A 13,204-nucleotide genomic window follows, 5' to 3' on the forward strand; every position below is an offset into this window, starting at 1 on the left:
CGATGAGGTCCTTTGCAGCCTCAAAGGTGCCAGGCGTGGAGGGCTGATCCGTTATGCCCTCGAGCCCATCGTCCACACTGAGCTCACTTAAGTCTGGGCTCGGTGGGGCTTGTGCTGCCGCGACCACCAGTGTCGGCGCTGGTACCGCAGCCTTCCTGTTCTTATCGGCGCTCAGGGCCTTGGGAGGCGCTGGCCTCCTGTGTGGGGAACGATGGCGCCTTCCTTTCGGCTGCGCCGGGGGCTGCACCGGGGAGGATGAGCGGTGCCGGGGCCTAGTCTGGCACTCTGGGACCGACAGTTTACGGTGCTTAGCCAGTGCCAGGTCTCTCAACGGCTCCGGGGCACTACGCACCGAGGATGCCCGAGCCAGTGTCGGGCGCTCCGGGCCCAGTGGCTGCAATGCAGCCTCCATCAACAGCTGCTTTTAACGAAAGTCTTTCTTTCCTTGTTTTTGGCTTAAACGCCTTACACATCCTACACCACTCAGTTTGATGTTCATCCCCCAGGCAACGTAGACACGAGTCATGGGGGTCACTAACTGGCATAGGTTTGCGGCACGTGGCGCAAGCCTTGAAGCCCTCATGCCCTGTAGGGGGTGCGGGAAGCCTCCAAGCACCTAATCACTTAAGTGTCCACAATAAAGGTATGTTAAGTAACTGATAACAGCTGCTCTGAAAAGGCTAAGGGACTGCTCTTCTGAGAGGGGGGAGGTTGGGGGGGGGCATTGCTCCAACCGCTGCCACAGACGGTAAGAAGGAACTGGAGGGGGTTGGGCCGGCAGGGGTATATATGCACGGTGTAGTGGCGCCACTAGGGGGGCCCCGCCGGGAGCCGCTAAGGGAAAATGTCTCTGATGCTCGTGCACGTGGCGTGCGCATACCTAATGTGGAATGGACGTGAACAAGCACTCGAAGAAAAAAGTACTAATTCAGGGCTCATCTACACACAGCTTTTGCAGTTACTGATTCATTAAATTGGGAGAAAAACCATTTCATTAAATTCATGCAATTGCCCTTGCACGGACATGGTTATACAAGTATAACTTGTTTTGGTAGACGTAAATTTAATGCACCAAACTATGTAGATACAAACCCCTTCATATGGTGTGACTGCATTCGTACTAGGTGTTGCACTCATTTAACTAAATCTGTTTTTCTACCAATTTAGTTAACTCAGTGCAAAACCTGTGTGGACAAGCCCTATTGAAACAACAGTACAGGAGCTGCTGTGTCCTGCTTAGAGGACCAAGGAATGGGTAGCTCCCCAGAACACTTCCATCCCAGCAGACAAGACATCTTTCAGAGTGCCATCTAAAAAGAAAGTACAAGGCATGATATAAGGGGTGTGGGCTGGGTGAGAGGTCCTGAACTTGGGTCTGTATTTCACCAAATGAAAGGTGGCCACCTTACAGTACAACAAACACTCGGCGTAACTGAAAGAGGCAAAATAAATCAGCATGGAAGTGTCCCACCCACTTGGAGCCTGGAGGACGAGTATCAAAACAAACATATTTAAACCTCAATATGTGTAAACCACTAACTACACAGTACATGTCTGAGAAATTAATTTGTAATTGGTTGGTGATAGGGATAAAAGAACAGACCTCATGTGACCTCCTCTGTCTGGAACCAAAGTAGCTAGGAATGATAATAGGTTCAAATGTTCCAAATGGGCATTCCAGGGCTGGACCCATGTTAGACTTTCTGCCACAGACCAATTGTGAGTGCTGTTACACATTACGTAGATGTTTGGGTCTGGAGCCTGAACAGCCAACACTTCTTTAATTGAATGCAGAAACAAAGAAAGACACCCACCACATCCTATAATTTTGTGCCATTGGCTTCTAAGCCCAAATTCAATGGAAGCAGAACCAATTCTGGCTCTAAGCTGACCCGCAGAGCCATACAAAGAATAAGTGAAGGACATGGAGTGATCTACCCACTGATTTTGGTATGAGAGCCAACAATCTCCAGCAACAACCCTAAGAATCCCTGCATTCCTTGAGAGACGGGGAGGGAATAAGGCCAGTGTCCTGACTCAGACTGCAGCAATGACACAGGATATATTACTGTACTAAGGAGCATGCCACACTCCTAAGAGATCAAATAAAGTTAGGGAACATACAAAAAACATAAACAAACCAGGAAGCGAACATGCTTGCCTACTTACCAAGCTTCACCTCTGCATTTTCTGTTAACAATACATTCTGCCCTTTGATGTCCCGGTGAATCACATGGTGGGCATGAAGATGTGCCAATCCCTTCATTTAAAAAAGGAAGACATCTAGGTTTAGGCTCTTAGCTTAGCAGCAACAGTCTCATAAAACGTCTGAGTTGACGCAGGAGACACACTTAATTAGTTACTCTGAGAGCTGTTTTAAAAAGAGCCCACCCCATTCTCCAGTGGCTCTTGGGGTCCTGTCCTGAATGCATGAAACATGATCCACAGTAGACTTCTGGCAGTGTGCCACCCACCTACATTTTCATAAGCTAGCAAGGAGAAAGGCTTCAGGTTGTGCACATACTGTACACAAATAAAGTCCAACATTTTAAGAAATTTTAGATGACAAAGTTTTAGATTTAGTTTTAGACGACATGAAGTTTCACACACAGAGTCACCCTTAGAAGAATGGGGAATTTAGAGTGGGAAATGAACCAACCCACCTATATTTTAATGTGAGAGATCTCACAAGAAGAAAAGGGGGTACACAATTTATGTTTGGGGGTAAAAGGATACTGGCAACAGACAACAGCACACTTGCAAAGTTACAGTTCTGTTGTTTAGCCTCCATAAATTTGATCTCTGATCATTCTCCTTCAAAACAGACCACATTAAAAAAAAAAGCATGATACTTTCCAAAGGAAACAAAACCTACTGGCAGATGGTGCTTTTTGTGGATACAGCACCTGGATGCATGCCCCAAAGCATCACAGTGTACAAGTCCTGTGGAGGGGAGAAGGAGCAAGACGTATGTGGTATTTTACTGTCTATTGCAATTTGTGGAGCAACAGACAAACGTCTCAGCAACTGACTTGATTTTGGTTTCTCTCCAGCAGTCGGTTTGGAAAATTATACTCTCTAGTGGCATCATCTTGCTTGCTCATGCTGCCCTCACATATTTTTAATTTTTTTAACGTTACAGTTACAGAAGGTTAAAAGAGCAGTAAGTTGCTGTAAAACAGTATTTTCTAACACATGTTCTTCATTAAAAACTCAATTTACCAGTTTGGTTATTCTTTTTTTAAACCGTTGGTAAGTATGACAAACAATACAGTTTGGAACTCCTCCTTGCAGACGTTATGCTATGAATGGTTAATGTCCTTGACATCATCTGCTGGGCATTAACACTAAGGTTAGATTTGTGTTCTGTGAAAATTAAGGCTTCTGGTTGCCCTGGCTTGGCACAATAATTTGCAAAGCCTCATGTCACACTGCACCAGCCAGGAAGATAGTCATGTGTTCTCACCTCTTTACATCTGATCATATGATAAAGTACATGTGTGTTTGGGATGGAATAGGAGGACAGAGAAAGGTCAAAGACTAATTACTTCTTGCAATTCAAATTTTGAACAGTCGCCCCACCACCACCTGGCATACAAAAATGCATTTTGTATACTCTCCCCTAGGTTTTCACTTGCACAAATCTTTAGCCCACTAGCTCATCTAACTTTCATTCTCTGTATTATACACTGAGTGTGGCTTCACATCCTTACCTGATAGGAACCTAGAATGTGAATAACACTGTATGTTGCACTTCAGAAAGAATTTACATAAAGTCTCATAAGTGTTGTAGATCAAATGTAACTTTAACATTGTAACATTTAGCTTGACCAATACTGAAGTCAGTTATCCATGTGACTAAAATACAGCTGCCATTGGGTATTCATGTCACCCACATTCCTATTTGCTAGTAAACAAGAATAAAAAATGTGCTCAAATGCCCAACAGCAGCAATTTGCACTACCGCTCAGAGTTAGGGCAGGAAGCCAAGATTCTTCTCTTGCTCCCTCATCTCCCTGAAAATCACTCGGCTGGAAGTGTACAAATGCACAACGATCAAATGTGGATTCCAGAAGTACTGATTTATATAAGTACCACTTATGCTTTTCTTTAACATAATTCCCTTAACTACAGAGATTATTATTGGAGCAATTCTATTCACATACTTTACTTAGGGTAAGGTTGTGAGGCTTTTTGCTTTTTAAATTAACCATGGAAAGCTGGACCAGTTTCACTCAGCGTAGCAATCAAATGCCAAATCAAGAGGCACTATTCACTTGTGGCAGTGGGAAATTGGACTTGAAAAGTAATGAACCAAAAATCTCCATTTTTCAAATTACTGTAGATGGCAGCCATCTTTCTAAAAAGTACAATTCTTTAGGCCATGTCTGCACTATCCGCTGGATCGGCGGGTAGTGATCGATCTATCGGGGATCGATGTATTGCGTCTAGTGTAGACGCAATACATCGATCCCCGATCGCTCTGCCGTCAACTCCGGAACTCCACCACTGTGAGAGGTGAAAGCAGAGTCGACGGGGGACCGGCGGCCGTCGATCCCGTGCTGCGAGGAAGCGAAGTAAGTGATTCTAAGTCGATCTAAGATACGTCGACTTCAGCTACACTATTCCCATAGCTGAAGTTGCGTATCTTAGATCGATTCCCCACTCACGTGTAGACCAGGCCTTAGTACTGTACTCCAGTAACAGAGGTGCCTAATTGAACACACCAGTTTGTATTCTGCCTTACGCGTGATTTGAGAACAGAATCATGTGTAAACATTAAGAGTAGTATTTTCAAAGGCATGCAGTATTGGCCTCGTTCAACTCCCACCGGCTTCAAGAGGAACGATGGTAAGGCCAGTACTGAGCACTTCTGAAAGTGTTAGCCTAAATCTCATTTTTTATTATGTAACTGCTGGTATTGAGGTGTTATATTAGTCAGTGTGCTACAGTGATATGGAAAATGGTTCGCAAACTCTAAACTGGTTTCTCATGACACAGTTATCCACTTTTCAGCAAGACTGCCATTGGAGTACACAGCAGCTATTCAAGGCTTTTATTCCTAGAAGCTCAGCCTAGACATCATTCTTGGGTTGTACCTGTGTTAGTACAGAAATAGGATTGTATTTTTTCCAGACACAACAGACTGTCTTCCTCACCCTGAGAATCTCTCTGGAGATATATGCTATCCAGTCTTCTTTTAAAGTGTTCCCTTTTGTGTTCTTCACAAGGTCTGTGATGGAGCCTGCTCCACAAAATTCCATAACAAGCTGCAAAAGAAACATAAGGACAAAGCCAGTATTAAGCAAAAAACTCACATCTGTGTACAGCAGCAAAAGAGCTAAGGGTACAGGCGCAGTGATGTTCAGTACAATGCTCATGTCACACAAAGACAATGGTCAAGTTTAATGTCTCCACATGGAGAGTGGATCCAAACCCAATGTCTCTATTATGACCTACAGTACCCCCTTGCTACAATGAACCCCCTTTCACTACAACCAACCCCTGGCTATTCTGAAAAAATGACTTGGAAACAGCTCCTCTGGCACGGGGCTGCGGTTGCGAGAGAGAGCTCCTTCAGCCCCAGGGAGGAGTGCACTGTCAGTCCCCCACCGTAGCCCCAGGCGGGAGGAGTTCTTAGCCCCACCACCACAGTGGTCAGGGCTGGAGGTGGAATCCAGGGACCACATTTGCTATAGCTCAAGGTTCGCTATTGCAGAGGGCGTTATAGCAAGTGTCTACTGTATATGGAATATGTCTCATATTGGTTAGCTCATCTTCAATGGCTGATTTCTTCTCTGTAATTTGATGCTGGGCATCTGGATTTTCTCAATTAACAACACTGCTCAACAAGCCTAGTGCTAAAGAGTTAAACTGATCACACCATCACATCCGTCTCCTGTATTTACAAGCGTCAGGAACAGCTATTGGTTTTGCATGCACAGCTTCCTGAGGGGCTGGATACTGTTACCCAAAGCAAACTCAAATGAAAACATTTAACATTAAAATATTTTCTACTTGTCCAAGCACTAAAAACCAACTTCCGTCTGTTCATAGCACGCTTAGAGATTTCCAATATTTGATTTAGAAACTAATGGATTTAAGGTATGCTGATTCTAAAACATGTGCATGCCTGTCTTACATCTTTCGCACTACTGAAAGCTAGATTCATCCTAGGTACTACATGTTTTAACTAAACATAACTATACACACATGAAAAGTAACTTACAAGACTCAATTTACTGTACGCTGTACAATAGTTAACTGTATTTTAAATACTTATCAGTTATCAGGGCTCAGAATGAAAATGTTACGTTAAGGGAAGAATAATGCAATGCAGATAGTGCTGATAATGCAGGTGGCTATGCTATGGACATCCCACACGCATTAAAGAAAAGAGAAATCATAAGTGCTGATTTATTTTCAAGGCAACATTCTCTTGCAGCTCAGTATCTCTGCCTCATTAGCAGGAAACGTGTTACTATCCAGCTGGGAAAGGAAAAAGTTACTTATCACAGAATCATAGAAATGTAGGGCTTGAAAGGACCTATAGAAGTCATCAAGCCCAGCCCCCTACACTGAGGTAGGACCATGTTTACGTAGACCATCCCTGGCACATATTTGTCTAACCTGTTTTTAAAAACCTCCAGTGATGGAGGTTCCACAACATCCCTTTGAAGCTTATTCCAGACCTCAACTACCCTTATAGTTAGAAAGTTTTTCCTAACATCTAACCTAAATCTCCCTTGCTCCAGATCAGGGGTAGGCAACCTATGGCATGAGCTGATGTTCAGTGGCATTCACACTGCCCGGGTCCTGGCCACCAGTCCAGGGGGCTCTGCATTTTAATTTAATTTTAAATGAAGCATCTTAAACATTTTAAAAACCTTATTTACTTTACATACAACAATAGTTTAGTTCTATATTATAGACTTATAGAAAGAGACCTTCTAAAAACGTTAACATGTATTACTGGCACGCGAAACCTGAAATTAGAATAAATGAAGACTCGGCACACCACTTCTGAAAGGTTGCCGACCCCTGCTCCACTTTAAGCCCATCACTTCTTATCCTACCTTCAGTGCACATGGAAAACAACTGATCAGAGTCTTCTTTCAGCAGCCCTTAATATATTTGAAGACTATTATCATGGCCCTCATCAGTCTTCTTTTCTCAAGACTAAACATGCCCAGTTTTTTTAACCTTCACTCATAGGTCAAGTTTTCTAAACCTTTTGTCATTTTTGTTGCTCTCCTCTGGACTCTCTTCAATTTGTTCACACCGTTCCTAAAGCGTGGTGCTGAGAATTGGACACTACGACAGCTGAGGCCTCACTATCACTGAATAAAGCGCGACAATTACCTCCCATGTCGATTTTTCCTTCCTAAGTCAAGTACTTTGCACTTGTCTTTATTGAATTTCAGATCAAGTCTCCAATTTATCAAGGTTGTTTTGAATTCTAATCCTGTCCTTGAAAGTGCTTGCAAAGCCTCCCAGCTTGATGTCATCTGCAAATTTCATAAGCAAGCTCTCCCCTCCATCTTCCAAGTCACTAATGAAAATATTAAATAGTACTGACCCTGGACTGACCGTGGGCCCAATTAGATATGCCCTCCCAGTTTGCCAGCAAATCACTGATAACTAAGGCTGCAAGCCTGTCACGGACGTCACGGATTCCATGACTTTCTGCAACCTCTGTGAAATTCTGCAGCGGCAGTGGCCAGTGTGGCTGATCCCATGGCCACCCCAGCAACTGGATCCAGGGGAATACTTGAGCAGTGGCCAGTGCAGCTGGCTTCGGGGACCACCTCAACAGCAAGGCCCCGGGGGCAGCCCGAGTAGGGCCCCCCAGAACAGCGGGGCCCCGGGGCAGCTAATATTTAGTCAGGGGTGTTTATAGTAAAAGTCATAGACAAGTCACGGGCTGTGAATTTTATTTTATTTTTTTTTATTGCCCATGACCTGTCCATGACTTTTACTTAAAATACCTGTGACTAAATCTTAGCCTTATTGATGACTACTCTGAGTACGGTCTTTCAAACAGTTGTGCACCAACCTTACAGTAATTTCATCTAGACCAGGGATTCTCAAACTTCATTGCACCACGACCCCCTTCTGACAACAAAAATTACTACACGACCCCAGGAGAGCAGACCGAAGCCTGAGTCCACCTGATTCTCGGTGTCCTGGGCAGGAGAGCAGGAGCCAGAGCCAAAGCCAAAGCCAAAGCCTGAGCCCCACTGCCCTGGGCAGGGAAGGGGTCAAAGCTGAAGACCAAGGGCTTTAGCCCAAGCCAGGAGGCCTGTAACCTGAGCCCTGCTACCCAGAGCTGAATCCCTCCATGACCCCAGGTGGCGGTGCTTGGACTTCAGCCCCGAGCCCCAGCAAGTCTAAGCCAGCCCTGGCAAATGCCATTAAAATGGGGTCACGACCCACTTTGGGGTCCTGACCCATACATAGTTTGAGAACCACTGATCTAGATGGCATTTCCCTACTTTACTTATGAGAATATCATGTGGGACAATGTCAAAGGCCTTACAAAAAACAATATTTATTACGGCTACTGCTCCTCCTCCCCCGCCACAAATCCAGTAAAGGTTGGTTTGTCATTATTTGTTTTTGACAGATCCATGCTGGCTATTCCTTAAAACCCTATTATCCTCTAAGTGCTCACCAACTGATTGCTTAATAATTTGTTCCAGTATCTTTTGAGGTATCAAAGTTAGGCTGATTGGGTCAATCCCCTAGGTCCTCTTTGTTCCTCTTTTTAAAGACAGATACTATGTTTGCCCTTCTGCATTCTTTTGAGATCCCACTCGGCCTCCATGAGTTCTCAAAGATAACTGTCCCAAGATTGCTTCAGCTACTCCTAAAGTACCCTTGGATAAATTTCATCAGGCCCTGCTGACTTGAATACATCTAACTTATCTAAATATTGTTTAACCTGATATTTCCCTATTTTAGCTTGCGTTCCTTCCCCCTTGTTGTTAATGTTGTGTTGAGTATCTAGTCATCATTAACCTTTTTAGTGAGGACTGAAGCAAAACATGCTTCTTGATATGATTAGTTATTAGCTCTCCTCCTCTGCTATGTATAGGACTGTTAACCTATGCCCTGTTTTGCCTTTGTAACAACACTACAGGGGTATAGTGTTGATAGGTTTGAAATGCTATTAACTTGAAACATGCTAAGGAAAAGTAGAAAACATAAATATGAGGGATATTAGGCATTTATGAAGTGTAAGGCCTAGTGTGATGTTTGATTTTTAGTTATCCAAAGTAGGCCTCAGGACTTAATCACAGCACATAAAGTTGTGCCTTCTCATTCTGCATACAAACAAGTTCACAGCAGAAAAACAGGTACACTGCATGCCTGCAAAGTTACCTTGATATAGCAGGACAGTTGGGGGCTTCGGTAATATTTTGTAACATAGTAACTAGGCACCTAGACTGCCCTGATATACATGATTTAGTAAGAAACTGATTGACACAAATTGCTGAGGTCAGTGATCAGAATTAGAATTATGGTTATCTGGAATACCACATAAATAATGGGCAGAAATAAAGGTCATTATGATCACAGAAAGGGTCAAATATGGGCACGTATCTGAAAGGTCACATAAAGGATGAGTATAAAAGATCTGACTTTGTTCCCTAAATTTTGGGTGTATCAGGTTCCTGAAACAGTAGCAACTGGTTCATGACCTGCTTTCTTTCGATGTACTCCACTGACTGAATTCTTCCGGCTTTGTTTTATATAATGTTTAAGGATATGTGAGTATGCTATCCATCCTAAAACCTATTTCTCTGTATGCGTTATGCTGTTTGGTTATATTAATGAGCCGACTTATTTGGATGTTAAGTGAAGCTTATGTTTATATTTATCATCTCTGTTGTCTGGCACATAAATCCTGAAACGAACAACAAACTTCTGTGTAGCCACCTGAAAGGGAAGAACCTGTGCTAAAGAATTAACAATCCTAGTATACACACTAGCAATAATTGATCAGGCTACAGGATCTCCACTTTACTTCATCTTTCTCTTGCTCCCAATGTATTTAAAAGAACCTTTTAGGTCCCTTGCTAAGTGTAACTCATTTTCTTCTTCTCCTCCTCCTCCTCTTCTTCTTCAAGCCCTTCTGATTTTCTCCCTACATGCTTGTTATATCCTTTTGTACTCCTCCTTAGCAATTTGTCCATGTTTCCATTTTTTTTTTTAATAGGATTCCTTTTTGACTTTCAGGTCATTAAAGAGCTGCTGATGGAGTCATATTGGCCTTATTATTCTTCCCATTTTTCCTTTGCAAAAGGATAGTTTGCAGTTGTGCCTTTAATATGGTCTCTTTGACAAACTAGCAATTATCCTGAACTTCTTTTTCCCTTAGATTTTCTTTCCATGGGTCTTTACATATCAGTGCTCTGAGTCTGTTCAAGTCTGCTTTTTTTAAGTCCATTGTACTTACTCGGCTGCTCTCAGTCCTTCCTTTCCTTAGGATCAAGAAATCTACTATTCCACAATTGCTTTCAACCAAATTGCCTTCCACCTTCATATTCATTACCAGTTCCTCCCTGTTGACCAGAATCAAGTCAAAAGCAGCTGTGCCCTGGTTACTTCCTCCACTTTCTGAAACAAAAGGTTGTCCCCAATACATTTCAAGAACCTACCAGAAATTTTGTGTTTTGCCATATTACTTTTCTAACAGTTGTCTGGATAGTTTAAGTTCTCCATTACTACCAGGTCTTAGGTTTTAAATATTTCTGTTATTTATTCTAAGAATGCCTCATTCACCTCCTCTTCCTGATTTGGTGGTCTAAGTAGACCCCTACCAGGATGCCACCCCTATTTTTTTTTGTTACCCCTTTATCTTTACCAAGCTACTTTCAACTGGTCTACTTCTAACCTCCTTTTGGACCTCAGCACAAGTGTATATATTCTTCCATGTACAATGCAACACTTCCCTTTTTATCCTGCCTGTCCTTGCTGAACAAGCTATACCCCTCTATACCAATTATCCAGTCATGAGACTTATCCCATCAAGTCTCTGTGACACCAAGTCATTATTTAGCTTACGTTCTAAAGCTTTCAGGTCTTCCTGTATATTCTGCCTACTCCTTGTGTACAGACATTAAGATTTTCATTGTGAATTAAACATTACATAGCAAATTAAACATTAATAGCACATTTTAGCTTGATTTTCTGGTTAAGGCTGCACAATCAGCCTGTGTGATTTATAATAAAACCACCTTCATAAAACACCACATTTCATTAATGTTGTTCTCCCAATATGATCTTTCTGTTGTCCTCAAATTATAACCAAAGGGAAAAAGCCCATGAGCATGCTTGGGAAACATCAGCTTACCCACAATTGGTCATCATGTCCTGGGGGACTTTTCTTAATGAAAGCACCGTAATAAGTTGCAATGTTTCTATGATGCGAATATTTCTTTAGCATATTTATCTCCAGTTTGATTTCTTCTTCTTCATCCTTTGGAACAAAACAAAAAGCACGTATTTTATATGACAAATACATTATTTATCTCTTGTCTCACATGCATGGATAGATATAATGGAAAGTTCAATTTATATCAGCAGCATGATCAGTAAACACAATCTGGCTTCATGCCACAGAACTTCAGTGCTTATTGGGAAAATTATCTGAAACAAACATTTATTCTCCAGAACTTCAGTAATGCTGAAAGGAAATAAATGACTGAAAAGATATACACATAACTAATTTCGATTCCATGAAAGATTCCTATAAGTAGTGTTTTGAAACAAAAGTGTTTTGGAAAGACCAGAAGGGTTCACTTATCAAAAGTAATGGTAAGTAGGACAGTATCTCTCTTCAAAGTTATTATAAGCATAGAATTTATAAAAAACAAAACAAAAAAACTTGCTGACAAGCCTTCTAACATGACTCGCAGAAGGCAATTCAAAACTAGAATGGATCCAAAAAGACCCACCCTGAGTTGGTGGGTGGGGGGGATTTTCCCCTTCTTGAAACATTTTTAAAGTTGAAAAAAAATTGACCAGTTATATTAAAATGCCACAATCACTGAGCTGAACAGGTTTTCACAGTTGAAGTGTGCTTTCAGGAGTGGGTTGGATGGAAGCCCATCTTTTGCAAAGAGCAGCAGACAGAGTGGGTCTGCATCAGGAAGACAACTTGGGAACTGAGGAAGTTGTCTCACTTATGTGAATGAGTCATTTGCACTGCTCATTAGAGTTCGCTCCTGCTCCATATAGCCATAGAGGAAGAGCAAGTGCATCAGGAAGAGCATGACTGGGAGTCCAGCATGTAAACAGGATACTATACACAAAGACAGAGGAAGGGGTTTCACTCCCTTGGCCAAGCATTCCTGCACAGGCGAAGAAAGGCATCTGGTTTTCTCCAGACCCAAACTGAGCAGAATAAGAGGTTTTCTGCAACAGATAACAGTACACTCAGCAAATCACTGATTTTTTTGGTTCGGTGGCTGAACCACCACCCCCGCAAAAAATGTGTTTTGTTTGAAACCAAAACTAAATGTTTTTCATTTTTTTGTGAAGCAAAACACTAAAAACGTTTGGTTGGAGTGAATGAATATTTTGAATATTGTTTCAAAGCAACATTTAAAAAAACCTGATTTGAAACCAAAGCGTCAAACGGGCTCATTTTGACATTTCCAAAATTTGTTTTCAAGGTTTGTCTCACACAAAACATATTCAAACTGAATTCAGCCCAAATTAACAAATAGTTTGGTACTCCAAAAATGCATTTCCAGGAAAAATGCCACACAAATGTAATCCAGCTCTACACATAACGCCTTAGAGGCAGCTCAAACCTGGGGGCTGGAAAGGGTTTAAAGAACAGGTAGGGTGCATGATGTGGGAGGAGTAGGGTGGCTTTGGGGGTGAGATGCAGAACACATGCAGGGGTGAAAGTAACTTAAGGGACTTACTGGTACACAGAGTTCCCAGGGTCCTGGGGGGCAGGGCGGGGCGAGGGAGGTCAACCAGAAGGAGCAGGGCTGGGGCCAGACTCCCCCAGCCAGCCCTTCAGTGTTACTCAGCCCTTCAGTGTTACTCAGCCCACTGGGCAGCAATTTAAAGGCCCCGGGGCTCACCGCTGTTGCCGCTATCGCTACCCCCTGGGGCTCCAGCTGCTGGGCATGGTAGGCCCCAGGCCCTTTAAATTGCCACCAGAGCCCCAGGGCAGCGGCTG

At 42.8% G+C, this 13,204-nt stretch overlaps 1 protein-coding gene across 4 annotated transcripts in view; it reads right to left on the reverse strand.

Moving 5' to 3' along the window:
- The window catches only part of MAP4K4 (mitogen-activated protein kinase kinase kinase kinase 4), a 238,864-nt gene that overhangs the window by 85,485 nt on the left and 140,175 nt on the right, over positions 1-13,204 (reverse strand). For all 4 annotated transcript variants that reach the window (XM_073351753.1, XM_073351762.1, XM_073351771.1 and 1 more), the window contains exons 4-6: positions 11,360-11,485; positions 5,160-5,270; positions 2,170-2,260 (exon numbers count right to left, since the gene is read on the reverse strand). In XM_073351753.1, coding sequence (XP_073207854.1) covers positions 2,170-2,260; positions 5,160-5,270; positions 11,360-11,485 — 328 coding nt within the window. The remainder of the gene's footprint in view (positions 1-2,169; positions 2,261-5,159; positions 5,271-11,359; positions 11,486-13,204) is intronic.

This window comes from Lepidochelys kempii, chromosome 1 (genome assembly GCF_965140265.1).
Source record: "Lepidochelys kempii isolate rLepKem1 chromosome 1, rLepKem1.hap2, whole genome shotgun sequence".
Lineage (NCBI taxonomy): Eukaryota > Metazoa > Chordata > Testudines > Cheloniidae > Lepidochelys > Lepidochelys kempii.